The following is a 26308-nucleotide window of genomic DNA, read 5'->3' on the forward strand; positions in this document are numbered from 1 at the left end:
ATATAAAAGTGTGTTTGGAGTTTAGAACATTTGAGATAAATTGTGATAGGTTAAGGGTATAAATATATTGAAATCCCTAGGACAATGAACTACCCATAAACTGTATATGTATGGCATATCTTCCTGCTAATATTTGGTCATGTAATTTGATTTGGCCAATTAAATCAACAGATGTTGGTAACCCTTGTATGAACAGAAGTTTTTAACAGCATTGCGAGTTTTTGTCCTCCTCCTGCCCATGTTCCCTTTGCCATCAGAAGGGTAAACACCAGACAGCTTTTTCCATCCCAGCTGCAATAATTTGAATAAAAAATTCCTTAGAATTTATAAAGTCATTTTAGAGTTAGACACTTTTTGGTAAAGGATTCTTTTTTTTTTTTTTTTCTGAAGTTGGAAACTGGGAAGCAGTCAGACAGACTCCTGCATGCGCCCGACCGACCGGGATCCACCTGGCTCGCCCACCAGGGGGTGATGCTCTGCCCATCTGGGGCATTGCTCTGTCGCAACCAGAGCCATTCTAGCGCCTGAGGCAGAGGCCACAGAGCCATCCCCAGCGCCCGGGCCATCTTTGCTCCAATGGAGCCTTGGCTGCAGGAGAGGAAGAGCGAGACAGAGAAGAAGGAGAGGGGGAGGGGTGGAGAAGCAGATGGGCACTTCTCCTGTGTGCCCTGGCTGGGAATTGAACCCAGGATTCCTGCACACCAGGCCGACGCTCTACCACTGAGCCAACCGGCCAGGGCCCTTTTTTTTTTTAAGAAAGAAAATGAAAGCAACGTACTAGTATGTCACACAAATATATTTATTATTTGTTTATAAATTTAAAGACTTTAATTATGATTGAAAACATTTCTAGAAAATGTTACACATTTCATATTAATGTTTGTAACTGTTTTAAGGCACATAGTGCAAAATACTTTATTTCTGATACAGAGGTCCCTAAATGTTTAACCATATTGGCATAAAATTTCTTTAATACCTTAGATGGTACAATATACCACTAATAAATGTTTGGAAAAAAAACTTTGTGGGTAAAATTAATGTACTCTTACTGGCAAAACTATTAGTAGATTCAGTTTTGATTTACAGAGTAGGGTTCCATAGAAAAATATTATTTGTCTCTGATTAATTTAAAACTATATTATTCTATAACACACAATTATTCACCTGAAAACTTCAATACCTGAGAATTTGTTCATAAATATTTAATTTTGCTATCTTCTCTGTTCTGGATTTGTGAAACCTTAAATATAAAATATCTTGAACATCTCTACTAAAATTTTTGCACCTTTAAAAATAATTTTGTTTATTGAATCTTCAAAATTTTAATAATTCTCACTTCTCTATTTGATCAGTAAAATACAGTACAAACATTTGAGAAAATAGATTTTTAGGAGTAGATATATGTAACATATGTAAGAGTTATAAAGACATATAGAACCTAAACATATAAAAATAACAAATGGCTCTTATAAGTACAATTAAATTACAGGTAGGTGTTTTAAGTCAAATTCTACTATATTATATCTTCTTTTGTATTATACCCACAAAAGTTCTTTAGTATTTAACCCAAGCACTCATTTTTAATACAAAGTTATACCACATTTTTAGGATTTTTAAAATTTGAAGCACCACAATCCACAATTAAAAATTAAAAGAAATATAAAACAAGGTATCTATGCTGTATCAGTAAGTATAATGGCTATGTGTGTTTTTGAAGTAACTACTGACTTAATATTTACCTGAAATTAAATAATGTTTATGGTAGTTTTAAATAAGCTCATTTTCATAATTTTTACTTGCTCTATTTTAACAAATAGAAGAAGCATTTCATTGTACAGTAGGCTACTGAGTAGAGATTTATATGTGTAATTTATAGGTATAATTGTGGTCTCATCTAGGCTGGTAACTGCAACGTTATCTTGGCATAATCCATTCAAACATCCCTGTATATTCTACCATAAATTTATGTCCTTTAAAAAAATATCCTGATTAGAGTAATATATCTTAAGTTAATTTTGAAAGCCATAAAAATTTAGGCAGAGACTTGACTACCTAATGAGCACCCTAAAAAAGAGGCACAGACATTTTAGACATGGAGATCTCAAAAAATGAAGAGTAAAGAAATGAGCACCAGATATGTGCAGGTTCCAAAGGCTAGCTACTCTTTGGGACGTGCTTCTCACTTCTGAATGTTCAGATTACTTGAATTGGGAGACCAGTAGTCAGGTGAGGAACACACTTTCCACAAAATCCGCCACATCTGCCATAGATCTTGGTTCCATCCTGCAAATAGGAAGAGGCAGACATATAGGAGAATCTGACACCAGTTGGTATCTGCATGTATAAAGCAGCAAAAGCAAATGCTTTGAATCATGTGGCTGAAATCATTAGTCAAAGTTTCCCATAACAATTACATTTAGGGTCAAAGATTATGGCATTTCAGGATTGGTTAAAATTGTTAGTTATGGCAATAAGACAACCTATATTCCTATTAGCTTTTTGATTGTTTTAAACCATGCTATAGTTTATACAATTTATCTCAATCCACATATTTTTCATCCAGGTATCTATTTGCTTTAGTGAGTTTATTTGTATAAACAAAATTTATAAAGTTGTTATACAAACTTGACTTTAACTGTATACAAGTCATATTCTACCCCATTAACTTCAAACATTATATTGGAGCCTACAGAAAAGTATAGAAGGGGAAAAAATTGGACTGAAGCAGTAATTATAATTAGAAAAGAACTAAAAGAGAGACGACTTTTGGAAAGCAGAGCCATTCACTGAGGAATGGATGATCAGAGGTGGGGGCTCAGGATAAGAGAGACTTTCTTTAGTCCAGAAGCCAGGGGACTGAAAACATTTTGATAGGATGCAGCAAAAATAGTTTGAATCCTGTAGTTTTTGGAAAGTAAGGTTACTTTGTTGTTGCTGTTTTTGCGGTTTTTCTTTTAACCTAAAGAGGGAGGGTTCCTGGAACATTTTGAGATGAATGTTTTAAGATCAGGGACTTTTGAAGCTGACTTCTATTTCAGAATATTTTTTAACTCTCGAGAATCTGAGTAAGCAGAAAAGAAGGAAATGGCAGTAAAAATTCCAATTTACATACATTCCTACCCCAATTGTTTAAGTAAAAACTTAACCTTGATTAAATTTACTGGCAAATGAAAACATGTTTGCCTTTCCATATGTATATTTGGGTTTCAGTTTTACACCGGACATCAGATTTCAGGAAAGATTTTTCATGTGCAACATTTTGATTAATGTGGAAATTCTCAGTTAATTAAATAATTAATCTTTAGAATAGAAATTAAATAGAAGCAAAAGGAATGATTGTATGAGATATTCATAACTACTGGTGACCTCAGCCAGAGGTCAATCTTTACATTTAACTAAAAGATATCTAAAAGCTGAACAAACTGTGTCAGAATATTTCATTGAGCTCTCTATATTTACACTTATTCAGGATACCTTAATTAATATATTCCCATTTTCTACAATAATAGATTAGACATAAATATACCAAAAATAAAAAGGCTTTTGTTTTAAAAGCCTACCACTTATCCATCTACAGAACAAAAATTAAATTCTTTAATTATTAAATGACAAATAGCTTTAGCACTATTCCATCATTAAAGCAAAGCAGTAAAGTAAATAAACCAAAAATTTACCTCTCACTTTAAAGGTTTATGGATTTCAATATTTCAAGGTATAGCTAAAAGCACTGCCTCCTTCTAAAGTACATGCATTTCAAGTCATTAGCCCCAAACTTGAGCTAGACACAAGCTATATATCCTGGTCTTGCTATTTCATGTTTAGATACTATAACCCATATAAAAATTGGTATGTGTATAAAGCCTATATATGTACATATTCTATATACCTCATTAGTCACTGACCTCATGACTCTAAATTTAAGGGAGAGAATCTTTAATGCAAGCTCACAGCACAGAAGTATTTCAAACAGGCTTTTTGGTCCAGCAAGACTTACTTGTGATCTATGGATAACGACAGAGGCATAGCTTCCCTGAGCAAGCCACTTTGCTGTGCTGGATATCTTCATCCCAGTTCCTGCCAGGTTGATGCTGAACTGTCCCTGGGTTGTAAACAAAACAAAACAAAAATAGATGGAGTTTATAAAATATTTAAGTCTGCTCTTGGCTGGAAACACCTGAATGTGAATTCTATAAGAAAGAACTTAATTGCTTTTTAAAGGTCTTCTTTCTTAAAATGAATGTGTATTGATACAACCTTGCTCTAAAGAAAACGAACTGGCTAAATTTTTTTTTAATTTGATTACAAATAAGTCTTCTCATACAAGAGAAGTGAATTAATACTACATAACACTGTTCAAAAGTAATTTGGTCCAACCTTAGGATGCTAAGACTTGCCAGGTAGAGAGCCAATGTTCCTATAGCAATAGGCAAGTCCTGACAGAAGGGATGTTCATAGGGACTAATATTCGACTTTAACATTTCTCTGGTTTCAGTTTTTGATTTCTAGTTGCTAACTTCCTTAATAAGTTACACCTGCTTAATGAATTTTCTAGAACTTCTGTTATTGTGCCTTTTGTATTAACAGTATTACTCCCTAACCCAGTACAAGAAACAACGATGTGGTATTATTGTTCCAGCTGTTACATCCTTTTTAAGTACCTGACATTTAAGTGGATGTGATGCCACATGATTTACTCACATGGTGTGTGAGCCCCCTAGTGGCGTTATGAGCTAATTCTTTTCAAGACAGAACCGTTGAAGTCAATTTCAGACTATCTCCATTAAAACTTAAACTTTAAATATCTTAACTGAGAAATGCATGACTAAAATGGGTACAATTTGTCCACATTTACATGATCTTATAATACAGAAGTCCACATTGAAAAGTAGAAGTACTTAATGCTAATTATGTCCACTGCCAGTGTTCAATATACGTACAGATTCAGAGATATTAAGACATTCTTAAATCACATCACAATATCCCATGGCTAAGGCTTATACATCTTGAGCAAGACTGATAAACATTGAGGGTTATATTATGTGAATGAAAATATTACCTTGTCATGAAAGCAAAAACTAAATGCATTTTAAATATATTTATAATATGAATTATTACTATTGCTAAAAATTACATATCAATTAAGTTTATTAATTTAGATTTCTGAACAATCTTATTTAAAACAAAAATAGAGATTCAAATACATTTTAATATAATGATAACATATGGAGAATTTTTACCATGACAGAAATAATTTGTTTTAGATAAATTCCAAAGAAAATATCTTATTACATATATAATTTGGTTATGATATTTAGAATATGACCTGCATGTTTGCTTCATTGCTGTATTCTCAGAACCCAGAGGATGGACTAGGTGCATAAACATTGTTTTTGAATGGCTGAATTAAGTGCAGCATTAAAAATGTAAATACATACACATCTAAACCTGTCATACTCCATAATGAATGACAATAACACTAGACATATTAAAATTTTATACTGATAAATAGAATAAGAACTATTTCTAAGGATACACCCTATTATCTGATACCTTGTCAATCAGATACAGGCTATGCACTGTTTACCTCCATCTAATATAAACTAATAAATAGGCTTCTCTCCAAATAACATGTCTTGAAAGCAGAAATATGATCAGTGAAATAGGTTGCCTATCATCAGTCACTTACTGCGTGTCCAGTTAGGCCATGTAGTGTTTTCAAAACCAAATACTCGATTCTTCTATTTATTATTTACTTTCCTTCTCAAGGTTGCTTTGAAGTATTCAAATATATAGACATTGTCAATGAAAGGACAAAAAGCTGACTACTGAGAGACTTAGGTCATCATTAATACAGATGAGCCTAGAAATAGGTGTTTTTCCATTTCTCTGGACTAATTTTTATTAAATTATGTCCTTGTTAAAAAGCTAAAAAGCCATATCATACAGTTTCAAAGAAATAGGTAAAGCAATTCACCTAAAATTTGGGATGCTATTGCGAGAAGTAAAAATTCTTTTCATCATTCAAAAGTAACTAAGTGTCAGACAAGATGTCAAGTACTGTGGGAGTACAGAGGCAGAGCTCAGTATAAATCTGATAGTGAAAAACATTGGTGGTTGCCAGGAGTGGGAGTGGGGGTGGAGGAAATGGGCAAGGATGGTCAAAAGGCACAAACTTCCAGATATAAGAAATAAATTCTGGGGAAGTAATATTCAGTATGATAACTATAGTTAACAATACTGTATTGTATATTTGAAAGTTGCTAAGAGAATAGATTGTAAAAGTTCTTGTCAAAAGAAAAAAGATTTTATATCTATGGGAGGTGATAAATGTTAACTAAACTTACTGTGGTAATCATTTCACAACATATGCATAAGTAAATCATTATGTTGTACACCTTAAGCTACTAAAATGTCATGACAATTTTAGTAAAACTGGAGAACAATCAATCTGATAATGGAATAGCATATGTGTATAAATAAATGCAGTGTAGAGAAGTCCAGGTGCCATGAGAAGGACACTGGTACATTCCTAAAAAACTTTAGAAGTAAGAAATGATTGAATAAATGTATTAATTACTTCCATTTCAAATACTTTATTTAATATTAAAATGTATACCTCTTTCAACCTAATCTTTAACTTGAAAAATTATTTCAACATAGAAACTGCTTTAAAAATAATTTTTTAAAAAGTAGTATGAAATTTACCTCCTCTTCTCTCAACATTTTTTAGAAGAGGCCACTATAAAGTAAAATTTTTAGCATTGTTAAAATGTTCATACTACCCAAAACAATGTACAGATTTGATGCAATTCCTATTAAAGTACTGGTTGCATTTTTCACAGAACTAGAATAAATAAAAAATTTATATGAAACCAGAAAGAGCCTGAACAACCAAAGCAATCTTGAGAAAGAACAGCAAAGTTGGAAGTATCATCCTACCTGATATCAGACTAAACTCCAATGATACAGTAATCAAAACAGTATGGTACTGGCATGAAAACAGACACATGAATCAATGCAACAGAATAGAGAACCCAGAAATAAACCCACAGTTATATGGTCAATTAATGTATGACAAAGAAGGCAAAAATATACAATGAGATAAAGATAGTCTCTGTAACAAATGGTATTGGAAAAACTGGACATATACATACAAAGGAATAAAACTGGGTCATTTTCTTATACTATATATAGATATATATAAGAATAAACTCAAAATCAATGAAATACTTAAATGTAAGACCCGAAACCATAAAACTTCTAGAAGAAAACATAGGCAGTAAACCCTTTGACATCAGCAATATTCTTAGGATATGTCTCCTCAGGCAAAGGATACAAAAGAAACAATACGCAGATGGGACTACATCAAACTAAAATTTTTGCACAGTGAAGGCAACCATTAACAACAACAAAAAAAGACAACCTAGTTGTTGGGAGAAGATATTCAATGATGGTACATCTAACAAGGAGTTAATATCCAAAATAAACTTGGTACATCTTAACGCCAAAAAGAAAAAAGAAACACAAACAATCCAATTTTAAAATGTGCAGAGGAACTGAATACACATTTCTCCAAAGAGGACATACAGATGGCCAACAGACATATGAAAAGATGCTCAACATTACTAACCATCAGACATATGCAAATTAAAACCACAATGAGATATTACCTCATACCTGGCAGAATGGCCATCATCAATGAATCAAAAACAACAAATGCTGATGAGTTTGTGGAGAAAATAGAACTATTGAATACTGTTGGTGAAATTGTAATCTGATACCACCACTATAGAAAACAGTATGGAGTGTTCTCAAAAAGTTAAAAATAGGACTACTATATGACCCAGCAATTTCACTTTGGGTCTTTATCTGAAGAAAGCCAAAACACTAATTCAAAATGATTGCATGCACTCCTACGTTTACTGCAGCATTGTCTACGATAGTCAAGGTACAGAAGCAACCTAAGTGTCCATCGATAGATGAATGGACCAGGAAGAGTTGGTACATACAAACAGTGGAATATTGCTCAGTCATAAAATAGAAGGATATTTTGTCATTTGTGACAATCTAGACGGACGTAGAAGAACAAGTGGAGTAAGTCAGAGAAAAACAAATGCCATGTAATTTCACTTATATGTACAATCTAAAAAACAATAAACAAATAAACTCATAGACAGAGAACAAATTGATGGTTGCCAGATGGACGGTGGTTTAAAGGGTAAAAAGGGTAAGGAGATTAAGAAATATAAATCGCCAATTATAAAAATAGTCACAGGGATGTAAAGTACAGCATAGGAAATACAGTCAGTAATATTGTAAATAGACGTCCCTCGCCAAGTCACAGTTCACTTTTTGCGGTCTCACTGTATCACGGATTTTTAAATTGTATATATCTCATTTTGTATCACAGATTTTTCACTATATCACAGGATTTTATGTTATATAGATATTTTTATAGATTATTATTTTAATTATTTTTGCAGTAAAATAAGCATTTTCTAGCCTAAAAAATTAAAAACTATTACATAAAAATATTAATTGAAACATATTAAAAGAATATTAAATCAAAATAATATATGTCATCATACAGCAGATGAGTCGACAAAGATTCGCACGTGTGGAAAATGCAGCTACAGCCGATTCCACTTGACTAGTTAGCCCACGTGAGATCATACATGGCACACTATTGGCTGATGGGTGGGAGGCGACCAACCAGAGCACCATGTTCTGTACATATGAATAATAAAATAAATATAAGGTTGCTACTTTGTGGGTTTTTGCCTATTGCGGGGGTTCTGGAACCTGACCCCCATGATAGATGAGGGACCACTGTACTAGAGACAGTGACATATGAGAACAAGACTTACCGGTGAACACAATGTAAAGTATATAAACAGCTAATCACTATGTTACACCGGAAACTAATATAATATTGTACATCAATTCTAACTAAAAATAATAAGAATTTTAAAAGTAGAATTCTGATAGCCAATTATAAAAAAAAATTCAAGGAAATAAAGTATTTGCATTTGAGCAAGTGGCTGCATCAAAGGAAAAAGTAGTTATGGATATAAGCTAGAGGAGAAATATACAGGTTAGATGCAAGTTTTAATGTTCCATTTCTTTGCTTAATTGTTGGTTCGTATGTACTCATTACATCATTATGTTTTACAATTTTAAAATATGTTGTACATATTTTATTCTAAATGGGATCTAGACCTTTAGAGCTAATGTAAACAATTGATTTCAAAGATTTATAAGAAAAAAATATATTTAAATAATTACTCAAGATTTTTAAAAAGAATAATGTTGAAGGACCAACACTACCTTATTTTCATACTCATTATAAAGGTATCATAATCCAGATAGTGCTGTTGGTGAAAAGAGAGACATACAGATCAATTTAAGATAATAGAGAGTCTAAAAATAGGTCCATAAAAATATGTCACTTGATTTTTGGGAAAGGCAACTAAGAGGAGAAAACATTGCATTTTCAACAAATAGTGTTAGGATAATTAGATGTCTGTCTGCAAAAACGTTCTCAGACTTCACACTCAATCATAGGTTTAAATGTAAAACATTACCATAAAAATTTTTGAAGAAAACAGGAGAAAATTTTTGTAACTTTGAGTTAGTCCTAAATATGACACTAAACATAACCCATAAAGAATAAATAACAAATTAGACTTCATTAAAATTTGAAATTCTTCCTCTTTGAAAGACACTTATGAGGAAGAAAAAATAAGGTTTAGACCACGAGAAAATATTTGCAAATATTATACCCAACAAATAAAATCCTCTCAACTAAACAGTAAGGAAACAACATGATTTTTTAAATGGGCAAAAGACATGAACATACACTTAACCACAGAGGTTATATATGAGATGGCAACATAAGAAATATGCTCAATACCATTAGCCCTCAGTGAAATGTCAACTAAAACAATGAGATACCACTGAAGATGGGGAAACAAACAAAAAATTTGGCAATTTCTTATAAACATACACATACCATCTAACCCTACAACCCTGCTCTTAGGTGTTTATCCTAGATAAATGAAAATGTATGTTCACACAAAAACCTGTACACAAATGTGCATATCAGCTCTATTCATAATCTCCAAAAACTATAAACAACCCATTTTCTTCCCAGTGGAAGAATGGACAAACTGTAAGACCACAATACAACATCCATATGGTGGAATTAAAAAGGGTCAAATTACTGATACACAACAACACATATGAATCTTAAAGACATTATGTTGAATGAAAGAAGCCAATCCCAAAAGTTTACATACAGCATGGTTCTATTTCTATGACATTTATATGACATTCCAGAAAAGGAAAAACTGTAGCAACAGAGACCAAAGCAGTGTGTACCAGGATTATGGTGTTGGTAATATAAATCTGTACATATGTTAAAACTGTATACCAAAACCGCAATTTTACTGCATGTTATTTTTTAATTATTTAATGTGAATGGGTATGACATCTATTTAAAGAAAAATATTTTCCCATCAGATTGTAAACAAAACCCAACTGCATGCTATATGATAGAGACACCCTTAAAAGAAAGTGATTCAGGAAGGCTATAGAAACATCATAATAGAGAATTATAATATACCACTTTTAGTAACAAGACAGATCAGTGGGCAAAATAAGGAGAAAGATAATCTAAATAACATAATGGAAAGCATAGATATTATGGATCTCTTTATATATAAAACTCTACACCTGATAATAAAGAATACAGGTTCAAAATACCTAACAGTGGGCTCTGAAGACTCAAAATGATTGCTGGCCATGATCTACCAGCATTGGCTGAATATGGCTATTTCTCTTGCCCTTATGTAATCAATATTAATTACAAAACAGCTAAAAAGATACACTTTAAAAAAAATTGTAGCTCTATAAAAAACACCAAACATTTTACTTCACTTTTTATATATGTATTCTGAAGTCAAATCACACTCTTTAAAACTCATCTTATATTGCAATGTGGCAAAGTTTATTTTCCCTAAAGAGTGCCATATGTGTCCCTTCTCTTTTTAGCATTCATGTCCCGGGGTGCCCTGTCATATGCAAACACACAGGATGTGGTTTTGATGAATCCCAAATAACAGAATAAGTTCTTTCTGTGACATCAAACATCTGGAGAGTTTTCATGCAAATGTTGTGTAACTTAACACAGAATCTGGTTTATATATTTGACAGAACATCTTTAAGAATACATGGCAGTGTGTATTTTTTGTAACAGTAACCTCAGGCAGAATACAGAATGAATGAGCATAGCTCCTTTTGGCAGCATATACCTATGCTTGATAAAATCTAATTTTGGAACTAGAGCTTTATACACCACAAATGGCTAGAGAATTATTGAGGGAGGCATTGCACCTTGTTGGGTCGAGAGGAGTATTTTATTACTGTACTGGTTCTGCTTCTGACTTTCTCAAGGATCTTGGACAGGTGTTAACATAGAGTGTCTGTTTCTCCAACTAAAAACTATAATTATGTAGTTTATAACTACATAACTTTTTCAAGATATTGTAGGGGGAAAATGCAGTTATGTGAAAATTGAAGAAAAAAAGTTAGAAATTAATGGAAATAGCTGTCTTAATTAAAACCTGATTGTCCAGGACCTCTCATTCAGATTACATGTACATTGTAAAATATTCTGTTTATAATAATTGGCTTCTGTTAAGATACTACCTATAATGAAAGTTTACTAATGAGATAAAAGGAGTTTTGATTCCACATAACAGTTATGATTTACTTGTATACCAGTCTCCTGTGAAGATGTCTCATTGACCAGATATTACTCGATGCAACATGTAATGAAAAGGACCAGAGTCCCAGAACTTGGTGACCTTTTCAAAGTGATGGCACCTGTGGATCTTGTAGCTGACGCTTCATATCTTTAGGTGGCATTCTCAATTTATTTCTCTCTAATTACATCAAATAAATGACCAAAAGGCATAAATTAGAAGGAGGATGAGATGTTGGATTAAATGACTAGAATTGACATAGGTTGGTCAATTCTGAAAAATGAATACTCTCCATTTAAGAGGTCAAATGAAAGTGTTATTTTAAAATATCCATATGTGAAATAAAATATTTAGAATGCTATAAGTTTTATATTATCTATCCTTGACTTTAGAACAGGTGTCCAACAACATGGATGGACCTTAATAACGTTATACTGAGTAAAATAAGTAAATCAGAAAAAGCTAAGAACTGTATGATTTCACACAAAGATGGGATATAAAACTGAGACTCATGGACATAGATACAAGTGAAGTGGTTACCAGGGGAGAGGGCAATGTAGTGGAGGGGGTGGGGGAAGGGTGTAAAGAGGGAAAAATATAAGGTGATGAAAAATGATTTGACTTTGGGTGATGGGTACACACCATAATCAACAATTCAAATACTATAGAAACATTTACCTGAAATCTATGTGCTCTTATTGATCAATGTCACCCTGCTAAAGTTAATTTTCTAAATAAAATTAAAAAAAAATAGAACAGGAGTCCAAAGACACACAGTATAAGACTTCAGAAGGGGGAGTTTAGAGTGGGAAGGACAGTCTTGGGAAGGGAATTGTATAGAAGATGTAGATCAGAGTCACCATCTGGAACGCACATCAATCATCTGGTAGACCAATATAACTGAAGTAGGAAAGGAGAAAAATGGACATGAGTAGAGATAACTAGGCTCAAAGGTTGATATTCCTCTGCAAATTAGCTACCTTTAAAAGTATAGCCAGTTAAACAACCATAACTAGTAAAAATCATAAGATAGAGTAACCATTTAAAGTCTCTGGAAATTGTCCTAAGGTTACATAACAAATGGAAAAATATTTATGCAAAAAAAAAAATCTATGAACTCAAGGTGAAAACAATGAGCCTCTGTTACATTTGAACAACGACCTATGCTCTCCTCCCCACCCTCACCTGCACAACATGATAGTTACACTGTGTGTGTGTGTGTGTGTGTGTGTGTGTGTGTGTGTGTGTGTGACAGAGACAGAGAGAGTCAGAAAGAGGGACAGATAAGGACAGACAGACAGGAAAGGAGAGAGATGAGAAGTATCAATTCTTCACTGAGGCACCTTAGTTGTTCATTGATTGCTTTCTTGTATGTGCCTTGACTGGGGGGCTACAGCAGACTGAGTGACCCCTTGCTTAAGCCAGCAACCTTGGGCTCAAGCTGGTGAGCCTTCCTCAAACCAGAAGAGCCCGTGCTCAATGTGGTGACCTCGAGGTCTCAAACCTGGGTCCTCCGTGTCCCAGACCAATGCTCTATCCACTGAGCCACTGCCTGGTCAGGCAATATAGTTACACTCTTGATGGGTGCAGCTAAGAACACAGGACTTTATTTCCCCAGATCCCTATTAGAGCTAAGTGTTCTCACCGGGAGCAGCAAGCCACCAGCACTTCTCATACCGACATGCTACAGAACATCTATTATAGGCAAAAATGACCAAGACTCTGAAGCTCTCTTTTGCCATTCAATCCTTACTCAGAATAGAAAAGCTACCACAGGCATAGAAGGCCAAGAACAAAAGGTCTGAGTCGTTCCCATTTAATTAACTATTAGAGGAGAGACTCCATGTTGAGAAGGCCAAGCCAAGAATACCAGGGCTACTGCCATGACCTAATATCCTGCTTATGGAGTGGGGGTGTTACTGAGAGGTGGGTCCCACCTCTAGATACACAGAATTGGTCCAAATTGCTTCTATGGAGGAGAGTCGAGTTGTAAGAACAGAAAGTTCCATAGCATTTCCTAAGGGGACTGAGTTTATTTGGGACAGAGCATGGGGAAGTTTAAGCCTAAAGGTGCTATTGTAAATGAGATTTTAATGGTGTACAGTTAATGGAGCAACAAGAAAAGTGGTAGATCATATTAAAATTTAACAGAGAGAAACAGGGAAAGGGACAGCTAAAAAGCCTTCCTCTTAAGGTCTGACGTGACCCTAAAGACCGGCCTCTAAGACCAGTCTGGCCAAAGAGCTTGAATTAAGATCAGCTCATGGAGTAGTTTAGCATAAAACAATCATACAGCAATTAGTGAAAACTAAGAGTTAAGTGCAATATCCACAGAGGCAGATCACATAGAAATTTAGCAGGGAGTCAGGAAAAGTGCAAATCAAAGAGAGCCCAACTAATTTAAAAACAAAAAAGAAAACCTGTCATTCCACAAGAATCATGGTGACCATGTACATGCCCAAAGCTGCACCTTCTGAAAAGCAATAACAGAGATTGCACACATCAAAGGAAATAGATGTCATTGAAACAGTCCAGCCAAACAACTAAATAAAAATAAGCTAACAAAGAAAAAGTCCTAGAGGATAGGAAAGACTTAAGTGTCTATTGTTCTAAAATATATTATCTAAAATGCCCAATTTTAAACAAAGAGTTATAAGACATGCTAAGGAACTAGAGAGAATAACTCAAATATAGGGTAGAAATACAACAGAAACAAATTTTGAGAGGCTTCAGATGTCAGACTACACAGATAAAGACTTCAAAGCAGCTATTATAAATATGTCCAAAGAACTAAAGAAAACCATACTTAAAAAAGTAAAGGAAGGTGTGATAGTGTCTCATCAGTGAAGGGAAAGAAATTATACTTACAAGAAGAGCTGAAGGACAATTCTGTCTGAGTTAAAAAGTACAATAACCAAACTAAAATTTCACTAGAGAGGCTCAAACAGTAGATTGAAGTTGGCAGAAGAAGGAAATCAGCAAACTTAAAAAAATATTAATAGTGGTGATACAATCCCAAGAACAGAGAAACAGAGGGACACCATTAAATGCACCAATATATGCATACTCGGAATACCAAAAGGAGAAGAGAAAAAGGAAGGAAAAGTGTATTTGAAGAAATAATGACTAAAAACTTTCCAAATTTGGTGAAATGCATTCATCTATACATCCAAGAAGCTCAAGAGACTCCAAGTTGGGTAGACAAAAGAGATCCACATTCAATATGCCACAGTAAAGATGTTGAAAGAAAGAGAAAATCTGAAAGCATCAAAAGAAAAATTACCACATATATGGAACCCCAATAAGATAGTGTACTTCTTTATTTAGAAGCCAGAGGATAGTGAAATGACAGGTTTAAAGTGCTGAGATAGAAAACCTATAAATCAAAAATTTTATAACAAAAAAATCAATCTTTTAAGAATGAAGGCAAAATAAAGACTTTCCCAGGTAAGCTAAAGTGAGAGGATTTGTTACAAGTAGACCTATTTTACAAGACATAATAAAGGAAAATTTTAAGTTGTAATTAGGTAACACCAACTATTAGTACAAATCAACACAAAATACCAAAGACTACTGAAAGGTAATTATATATAAGCAACACTATAATTGCATATTTCACTTAACTGACTTAAAAAGCAATATTACGAACCATTATGTACATAATTATTATGAACAAATATGTACATAATTATATTATTGACCTACAATATCTAGAAATATATTTGATCATAATGGCACAAAGGAGGCAGGTAAAAACAAAGTTGTTTTAGAAAAAGAAAATGGCACAGCTGATATCAACTCTACAGGAAGAAATAAAGAGAATCAAAAATGTTAAATAAGGCCCTGGCCGGTTGGCTCAGCGGTAGAGCGTCGGCCTAGCGTGCGGAGGACCCGGGTTCGATTCCCGGCCAGGGCACATAGGAGAAGCGCCCATTTGCTTCTCCACCCCTCCGCCGCGCTTTCCTCTCTGTCTCTCTCTTCCCCTCCCGCAGCCAAGGCTCCATTGGAGCAAAGATGGCCCGGGCGCTGGGCATGGCTCTGTGGCCTCTGCCTCAGGCGCTAGAGTGGCTCTGGTCGCAATATGGCGACGCCCAGGATGGGCAGAGCATCGCCCCCTGGGGGGCAGAGCACCGCCCCTGGTGGGCGTGCCGGGTGGATCCCGGTCGGGCGCATGCGGGAGTCTGTCTGACTGTCTATCCCCGTTTCCAGCTTCAGAAAAAATGAAAAAAAAAAAAAAAAAAAAAAAAAAAAATGTTAAATAAAAAAGATTCATTAAAAAACTATGGATATGTAATTTTTTCATCTCTCAACCTTCTAAAAAACATAAATTCATATATAGAGTATTAGTATAAAAATGTACTCAATTTGTTGCATATGTACAGAGTATATGTTTAACAAAATATAATACAAAAAAGGGAGAAGAAATAAAGTATATATAAGACTAATGTTTTGATATTTCACTGAAATTACATAGTAAGAATCTGAAGAAGATTGTGATAAGAGTTAAATTGCAAGCCCTCAAACAATCATTAAGAAATCAATTCAAAAAATAAAATTTATTAAGGAAATTAAAATATTATACTAGAAAACATTCACTGAATAAAAAAACAGTAAAGAAGGAACAGAGAAGCAAAAACAACATAAGACATATAAAAAACAAAAATTAAAAATGGCAAGTAAATATCCAGATACATCAATAATGACAATGAACAATTATAAGGCAGAGATCCAAGAAAAGGCTCTCTATAGGACATAAAGATACAAATAGATGCTATCCAGAAACATACATAGGTTAAAAAGTAAATGTGATGAAAACGTATACACCATCTATTATAAGCAAGCCAAGTGGCCATTTTAATATCAGATAAATTAGGTTTTAACATAAAAATGTTGCTACAGTTAAAGAGGAACATTTTATGATAAAGGAAAAATACCTTAGAAGATTATCACAATTATAAATATGTATTCATGTACAACAGAACCCCAAAGTAAATGAATCAAATACAAAGTAAATAAAGCAGTAAGACTGAAATGAGAAACAGACAATTCAACAATAATAGTTGCAAAGTTCCAGTGTGTAAAACAACTAGGCAGAAGACCAATAAAGAAGTGGAAGAGTTAAACCATACTTGAACTAACTAGGCCTGACAGACTTCACCCAACAACAGAATATACATTCTTTCCAAGCACATGTTGAATGTTTTCCAGGATAGCCATATGCTATGCCATAAAACAAGCCTCAGTAGATTTAAAAGGATTAAATATTACATAGTATGTTCCAACCACAGTGGAATGAAAGTAAAATCTAAAAAGAAGGAAATTTGGGAATTCACAAATAAGTGAATAAAACACCACACTCTTAACCAATAGGTCAAATAAGATATAAGTAATAGAAAATATTTTAAGATGAATGAAAATGGACACATAATATATCAAAACATCATGGATGCAGCAAAAATGGAATTGTGTAGCTGTAAATGCCTATACTGAAAGAAAAAGGAAAGATCACATAATTAATAACATAAGCTTTCCCCTTTCACCTAATGACACTGGGAAAAAAAGAACAAATATAAAGCAAGCAGAAGAAAAGAAATGATAAAAAAAAAGAGTGAAAATTGATAAAATAAAGACTAGAAAAATAAATAAAATTAAAAAATCAAAAGCTATTTTTTTAAAAGAACAAAATTGACATACCAAGAAAAAAAAAGCAGAGACTCAAACGATTAACATCAGGAATGAAAGAATATGATTGCAAATCTTAAGGGATATATGAGAATTATAAGAGAATAATATGAACAATTGTATGCTAACCAATATGACTTTGATGAGATGGAAAATTCCTAAAAAAACAAACTACCAAAACTGACTTAAGAAGAACTAAAATGAATAGATCTACAATAAGAGACTGAGTTACTAATTAAAACAACTTTCACAAAGAAAAATTCAGGCACATATGGCTTTGCTGATGAATCTATGAAACATTTAAAGAATTAATTCTTCACAAACTTAAAAAAAAAATAGGAGGGAAGAAATGCTTTTTAATTCATTCTACAAGGCCAGTATTTCCCTGATATCAAAACCACACAAGGATATTACAAGAAAAGAAAATTGCAGACCAATATTTCATGACTACAGATGAAAATTTTCAACAAAACAAAATCTAGCAACACATAAAAAGGACTATACAGCATGACCACATGATATTTCCCACAGGAATACAAGGTTGTTCCAAAATACGAAAGTCAATCAGTGTGATACATTATATTACAGTTCTATAAGAATGGAAAAGAACCATAGGGTCATCTTGACAGTTGCAGAAGAAGCATTTCACAAAATCCAGCATTCTTTCATGGTAAAACCACTTATAGTAGGAATAAAAGGGCACTTTTTCAACCTCATCAAACACTCTCAATTAACAGACTTTATGATAAAAGGACTAAATTCATTTCCTCTAAAATCATAAGGACAGACTGTCACCACTTTTATTTAACATTTTACTCGAAGTATTAGCTAGGGCAATTAGGCAAGACAATGAAATAAAATGTATTCAAATTGCAAAGGAAAAAGTAAACTCTCTTCATTTGTAGATAACGGTATCATTGTATATATAGATAATCCTAAGGATTCCAATAAAAAACTATTGCAACCAGTAAATGAATTCAGCAAGGTTGTAGGATACCAGAAAAATTTATAAAAATATAGGTAAATTTTAGTGATTTATTTGTGCCTCAGATTTGGGGCCTCTTTGTGGGCAACCTGCCTGCCAAAAGTCTTCTTTACCTTGAGCTGGAATCTATGACCCTAATGATGCCTCCTGAAGTAACACACACTGACTTCACTCCTGTTTTATGGAGCTTTTTAATAATTTAAAGATAGTTAGCTTGACCAGGTGGCGCAGTGGATAGAGCATTGGACTGGAACACAGAGAACCCAGGTGCGAAACCCCAAGGTCTCCAGCTTGAGCATGGGCTCATCTGGTTTGACCACAGCTCACCAGCTTGAACGCAAGGTCACTGGCTTAAGCAAGGGGTCACTTGGTCTGCTGTAGCCCCCTGGTCAAGGCACATATGAGAAAGCAATCAATGAACAATTAAGGTGCTGCAAAGAAGAATTGATGCTTCTCATCTCTCTCCCTTCCTGTCTGTCTGTCCCTATCTGTCCCTCTCTCTGACTCTCTCTCTGTCTCTGTCACATACACACACACACACACACACACACACACACACACACACACGAAGATAGTTATAACCTTCTACTCCTTTTCTAGTCACCTTTTTTATTTTCCTTATGTGACATAATTTAAATCCTCTTTTTTCCCTTCTGGTTGCTACCTACTCCTAAAGTAAGAAATTTATTTTCCCAAAAGAAATTTTAAAAAATAAATATAATATTTCATTGTCTCATTTGACTCAATATTGTTTTTTTGGTACCTTATATTAGATTGTTTAGAAATCGCCCCACGCTGTACATGACTTATGATGAACTCATGCTTAAATAAAATGCATAAGTGTTTCTTATGGCATTGCGAAAGTCTATTTGCATTTCTAGACCCAAAACATGTATTTATTCCAATTATATTTTCTTTATTTGATTCAGCACATAGTTCAAGTATATTTTACCTCCTTTAAGTCATCCTCTCTAATATATAAAATGCCCTAACATAAGCATACCTCCTGTGTCATATAATGAAAATTGTAAATGGGAAATTCCAAGAACAAAGGAGTAGGACAAATTATTAGCTACTAGTCTTCAAAATGATATCAAATTATAATTACTACCTCTTTTGCATGATTTTTTAAATTAGCTAGAAAACTACCTAATGATGTAATATTCATTAAGCTTTACATCTTTCCATCCTATCATAAAAATGTCCATGTGGACTTAAAAAATCTTTTTAAAAATGAGTTAGTACATTTTTTCTAGGAAGCATACTCTACTTTGGAAATCACTGATGACATAAAAGGGTGTATGTAGACAAGTCCAGAAATAAAGGATTAAACCACAAATAAGAAATGGAAATGTCACAGATGATAGAAAGTTATTCTGGGACTGTTACTGACCCATGTCACTAATATAACTGGTGTTAGCAGCAGTGTAGAAAGTCACATGTTTGTGATCCATCCCTACATATTCATTCATTTCTATGGACTAAGCGGAAACATTAAAAATAAAGCATCATGGAAGAAGAAATAGGATTTGAACAACATACAAGTCTTGTTATTACACCTTTCAAACAAACTCAATACTGACCCCTCCAAAAAATGCCTTTCCTCCAAAGCTAACTATAACTTTTGAAATAAAGTTTATATAGGAAGTCCGTGTTTTCTGTTTATTTATGTTTCTTGCAATATTCTGATCAAGAAAATGAAAGAAGAGAAATAGTATCGATTTTTCTTTTTCAGTTCAGGAGAAATAAACAAATATGAAGTACCTGTGGGCACCTGGCAGCACTGTAGCAGTCTCCAGCTGTGGCAAACGGAACTGCTTTCCCAAACATTGTCTGAGCAAACAGGAGGTCTGTAGCTGGAATATAGGAAATACAACTCTTTAGCGCTGAGACACTGTATGTTTTCTGACCTTCACTTCAAAACATGGTGTTCATATGCTCTTAGATACATTTATATAATTCAAAGTTTTAAGCAAAAATGCTGTAAAATCATAGTACATAAAATAGACCAGGCTCTCAATAAATAAATTTTCTTTAATATAAAAGTATTCATTTCATAAATTGTCCTTAAAAAAATGGCAGACACAACTTTAAGTAAGCCAGAAGTGTTTTAAACTAAGTAAGTGCTTTATTATGTTTTATATCATAGTGAATATCTAAAATAGATAAAGTGAAGTCAGGAGCAAAATTACAAAAAAAATTATTTAAATGTAAATAAATTATTACAAAGTAACCCACAACTGTTTATAGATTACACACACACACACACACACACACACACACACACACACCTTAACGATCAGCTGATCTAATAATCACTTATTCATGCTTGAATCAATAATATCCCAATCAATGGTTAGTCAGTGGCTCTCACCTCCACTAATGTTTCAAACCCCCTCACTTTTTAAGAGGACTGCAAGACTATTGCATGCTACCATGATGGCAATCCCTAAAGGCAGCAATTACAGAAATATGATTATATCTCCAAGGACAGTTTCCAAAACAATAAGGCTTTCTATGGTATGCTGGAGTCAGCTATTACCAAATCATGAGAACCAATTGTGGGTGTCTCTTCCCAACTCTATATACAATGAGCCCATGTTGGTAGCTAAAAATTGGCCATGGTGAAATTACATACACCATGGAAATTGGCATATACTATAAATCAGACTTCTTTTTCCCAGTTAAGAGCTGGTTGTTAAGTATTTATCCACACAGTACTCTTTTGCATGGCACTTATGATGGGTAGGGCTGGGGCAGCCGAGACCCAATTTTTAGATCATCCTTTAATATCTCTTCCATCATTATCTGGATGACCCACAAATAGCTTTGACATTACATATCCAAAGTACGAACATTACATACCCAAAGCTAAACGCATTATATTTTTCTCCAAACATTTTGCTCCTGATGGATTTCTCATCTCACTGAACTATATATATCATCATACATTTATTATTTTGAAAATCTTTCTAAATATTCCATGTTACTAATCTTCTGTCAGAAAATCCCACGAAGTTTACCTCTTTAATATTTCCTAACCATGTTCTTAATTTAGGCCCTCATTACTTCCTATATATGAATTACTGCATTAGCTTCCCGATTATGTTCAAGTAGAACAGAAAGTGCAAAGGTGAGGTCATGGTTGATGTGTTCAAGAAACAGCAAAGAGACAAATGTGTCTGGAGCTGAGTGTGCAAGAGGGGAGTGTGCAGGGAAGGAGCAGAGAGGTAATGGAGGTGAGAGGCCATGATGATTTTTGTTGACCGTTGATAGGATTTTCGATTTTACAGTGAGTTAGAGGGGAAATGTTTGGGGAGTTCTGAGCAAAGTTCAGGGTTGTTAAAGATCAAATAAGATGTTTAAAAAAAAGAAGAAATGAGATGATGTATAATATATGATGTGGCTTATGTTTCTGTGGAGAAGAGAATCTAGGTCAGGAGGCAAAGAAAGATGAAATGGAACCTGAATGCTATGAGAGTAAATAAGAATACCAGCCAGTAGGTATAATAAACCTGAAATGAAAATATCTTGTGTACTTAGACCAAAGTGGCAGCAAATGAGGAAGTGAGAAGTGAGATTTGGTGTCTTAGCTAGAGCTGCCCTAACAAACTACCATAAACTGGGTGGCTTAACAACAGAAATATATTTCTCACAGTTCTAGAAGCTGGAAGTCTGAGACCAGGGTGTCAGCACGGTCACATTCTGATGAGAGTCTCCTTCCTGGCTAGCAGATGGTCGTCTTCTTGCTATATCCTTACTTGGCACAGATAGGTATCTTTTCCTCTTTCCGTAAGAGCACTAGTTCCAGCATGAGCTCATCTAGCTCTAATTACCTCCTTATGACCAAATATCATCACAAGGGTGATTAGAGCTTCATCATATTAATTTTGGGGAACATAATTCAGTCCACAGCAGCCTGTGTGTTGACGATTCACTGGACAGAATGTGACAATGGATTGCACGAATGTATGAGAGAAAGGGAGGATTTAATGATGTTACTAGGTTTAAGCTAGAGTAACTAGAAAATTATAATTGCCACTTACTGAAATGGTAAAAAATTAGGATAGAATAAGTAGTTGGAGGAATATACTGAAAGTTCAACTTTAGATAACATTGAGTTTGAGCTGCCTATTAGACATTCACATGGATATGCTGAATAGGCTATTTAATACTAGAATTTAGGGTAGCAGTCCAAACTGGAGATAAACATTTGGGACTGTCATCCAATGGGTGGTATTTGAAATGTATAAATTGAATAAGATCCCTTAAGCCTGACTAAGTCCTGAAATTCTCTGATATTCAGTGTTGTGAAAAATGAAGAGTAATTAGCCAAGTTGAGAAACAGAATGAAGAAAGAATGGCCAAGAAAGGAAGAAAATAATGAGAGTATGGTATCCTGAAAGCCAAATGATGCTGATGGGTCAAGTTAGATGAATGGTTTAGAGATTATGTATTCACGTTTCATTATAAAAAACATTTTTTGTTTCTTTTTATGACTTACATACTGTCTTAGGCATTGATGATTCAATTGTGATTTAGAGTTTCTAATTCTAAAAATAAGTTCTTTGCCTTTTCCTGTAGATATGTGACCTCCAGGATGGCAGGGTGCTCAGTGTATATTAGCTTTCATAAATGTTTGTTTGTTGGTTTGTTTTTAGCGAGAGATACAGAGACAGAGGGACAGATAGGGACAGATAGACAGGAAGGGAGAGAGATGAGAAGCATCAATTTTTCATTGCGACACGTTCATTGTTCATTGATTACTTTCTCATACGTGCCTTGACCAGGGGGGCCACAGCAGAGCAAGTGACCCCTTGCTTAAGCCAGTGACCTTGGGCTCAAGCCAGAGACCATGGGGCCATGTTTATGATCCCACACTAAAGCCAGTGACCCCGTGCTCAAGCTGGCAACCATGGGGTTTCGAACCTGGGTCCTCTGCATCCCAGTCTGACACTGTATGCACTGCGGCACAGCCTGGTCAGGCCATAAATATGTTTTGACTTGACCATAAGTTGCTTCCCAAAAGGCAGCAGTCCACAATCTGAGATCTCTGAATGGGACTTTAACCAGCCACCATGCCAGTTATCAACTGGATGAAACTAGGACAAGTCACTAAACTTCTGTAAATGCATTTTAATTGCATCAACTACAATGAGTAAATTTATGGGAAAATACTTGACAAATTATAATTTGAAATTACTTTAAACCCTGCAAAAAGTTTATATGGTTATATTGAAATACTAACTTTATTCTTAATGTAATTGGGGATTTTAAGGTAGAGGGTCATATCTTAGAAGGACACCATGTATCTTACCACTGTCAGTACCACTATATTTTTATTAAGGGTCCCTAAGGTTTATGTCACTGTAGAGAAAGTATGTAGCTAATAACTTAAAAAAACAACTTATGTAATTATTGCCCAATGATAGGCACCTTGCTATAGCATATATTATATATGCCAGCATATTGTTGGACTTTCATTAGCAAAGAGAGGCTTTTCATTTCACAAATAGAGATTCAGCACTTACTTTTAATTTGCATCGAAGTAAGATCAATTCTAATTTTGCTGAAAACAGTGTGTCCAGCAGCCAGGTAGTCATTTTTACATTCACAGTCTTGCCTCCTACTTCCATTAAAAGGACACTCATATGGGTTTTGTAGTCTGTAACAACATTAGAATATTTTTTAGCACTAGATATAGCTACCAGCTCACAATGTAGGTAAACTTTGAAAGTGGAAGATAAAACATACACTCTTCAATATGGCAGTTTCTACAAGTTCAATGAAGAAGAAAAACTCACTCAAGGTTAACACATACATTATCAATGAGAAATTCAAGAGCATTGATAAACAATTCAACTCTAGTCCTCCTAGCTTTTGTTACTGAAATATGATTTCTATGAAAATGCACATAGGTCTTAAATTCTCTCCTCTTCTTCTCCCACTGCTCGTTAACAGTATCATTTTTAGTCTAACTCTCTGTGAGTACATGTTAATACTCAAGTATTTATGTTTGAACAGACATGGTCAACATCTAACATAAGTCCTAATACGCTCATCTGCTTCTAAATTACTTGTCCCACTTGTGAGCTACTCAGGTATCACTCTGAATGCTGGAACATCTGATTTTCTTGAAGGACCATAAAAAAATGCACTGATAAGCCAAAACACATCTCATACCTAAAACCATACACTTCAGAAAAGTTGTCTTCTTCACCTTTGACCAATGATATATATTCCTTGGGGTTCTCCAAGTTCATTCCTGCACAATAGACCTATAAAGGGAAAATGCAAACACCTAGAAAAGCTTTTTCAAAGGCAACAATATTAAAATTAAATGGGAACTGTTTTCATAATACCTTTATCATTCTCCCCTCAATGTTAAGGTAATAGTCACCATCCTTGGTAATGTTGTTTTTCCCTTGGAGTTCTTTGCAGCTGATAAATGTTTCACCTTCAAGGACAAGTGAATACAACTTAACAATAATGAAAAAATTACATACACAGCATGAATTTAACTCAATCACACAAATATTATACTCTTAAAAAATAGGCACTTCATTTGTGTAGCATGTGACTACTACACATGTTTATTTTCAAATTTTACTTAAAACTTCTCAGGAACACTTAGGTATTAGGTAGATTTTTAAAGTCTATTACTTACAGTCATTGACATAACATTTCTTTTGCACATCTGGCTTTAAACGCTTTAAACATAAGTCACTGGACAGACCATTTTCAGCCATGCATTCCACTCTTCTCTCCATTACCCCAACTCCACAAGTCACTGAGCACTGCAAACAGAATAAAATTTGAAGGTAAAGTATATAACGGATAATAAAGCCAGTAAATTCATATTTCTTCTCAGGCTAGCTCCTTTCAGAACAAACTGATGATCATTAGTGACTAGACCTACTGCAGATACAAAAGTACCATAGAGATTGGACGGTCACAGGTGGGAGGAATCTTTAGGCATTAGCCTGAATCTGTCTTTTCTCAGTTATTGGCTCCTTTTTATTTACTTTGTATAGTTATATCAATAGTATATTATAAATGCTTGATAAACATTAATGTTGGTATTTAAGGCTACTTAGTTTTTTCCTGTTGTTATATGCTTTTTGCAAAGCAATATTTACTTGCTTTCTATTCATTACATTGGAAATGGAATATAGTGCAATTAATTTTTATTACATATTAGATTTATTTACTTCTTCACTTAACCAATAATTTTTTTAAGTATCTACTCCAAATGCAAGCTACTGTGTAAGGCTCTTTGAGAAATAGATGTTGTAAGTTGCAGTAAGCATAGTAAGTTATAGTAAGCATAGAAAAAGAGCTAAGATATTTATACAAATAACTGATGAAATGGTTTTTAGGCAACAATGGTATGAAACAATTCTGGCAACTAGTTAGATATGCAGATACTTAGGCATCCCACACCTAGAATTCTCATTCAGAAGGTTTTCAGTTCAAAATTATATACTGACCTTGCTCCATTTACCAACTTTCCAAGTGGCCATATGCAAACAACTCTTAAAATTGCATTTGTAAACCTGAGGTGAAGGCAGAACAGGGCATTCTCGATAGTCTATAGGCCAAAGCTGTTGGAGCTTATATAGCTCAGTAGAACGAATCTCAATGCAATATGTAACTCTCTGTCGGTAACTAAATCCACAGTTACCAGCACACTGAAAAAGAATTACAAGTGGAGACAATATTCTTAACTTAAACAGGGCCTAATTTCATCAGGTATATGCATATACATACATACATATATATATACATAAATATATAATATAAATATGCACATACACATAATATGTATGTTATCCCCACAATAATACTATTCATTAGCTTCACTTACAGATGAGTA

General features: G+C 34.1%; 1 protein-coding gene across 1 annotated transcript in view; it reads right to left on the reverse strand.

The window, feature by feature from the left end:
* Window positions 1-1502: 1502 nt before the first annotated feature.
* The window catches only part of ADAMTS20 (ADAM metallopeptidase with thrombospondin type 1 motif 20), a 202543-nt gene continuing 177737 nt past the window's right edge, over window positions 1503-26308 (reverse strand). The window contains exons 32-39 of the mRNA XM_066365793.1: window positions 25923-26123; window positions 25100-25229; window positions 24795-24889; window positions 24616-24710; window positions 23964-24097; window positions 20197-20288; window positions 3995-4099; window positions 1503-2283 (exon numbers count right to left, since the gene is read on the reverse strand). Of these exons, the coding sequence (XP_066221890.1) occupies window positions 2194-2283; window positions 3995-4099; window positions 20197-20288; window positions 23964-24097; window positions 24616-24710; window positions 24795-24889; window positions 25100-25229; window positions 25923-26123 (942 nt within the window). The 3' untranslated portion in view covers window positions 1503-2193. The remainder of the gene's footprint in view (window positions 2284-3994; window positions 4100-20196; window positions 20289-23963; window positions 24098-24615; window positions 24711-24794; window positions 24890-25099; window positions 25230-25922; window positions 26124-26308) is intronic.

Source organism: Saccopteryx leptura, chromosome 2 (genome assembly GCF_036850995.1).
Source record: "Saccopteryx leptura isolate mSacLep1 chromosome 2, mSacLep1_pri_phased_curated, whole genome shotgun sequence".
Lineage (NCBI taxonomy): Eukaryota > Metazoa > Chordata > Mammalia > Chiroptera > Emballonuridae > Saccopteryx > Saccopteryx leptura.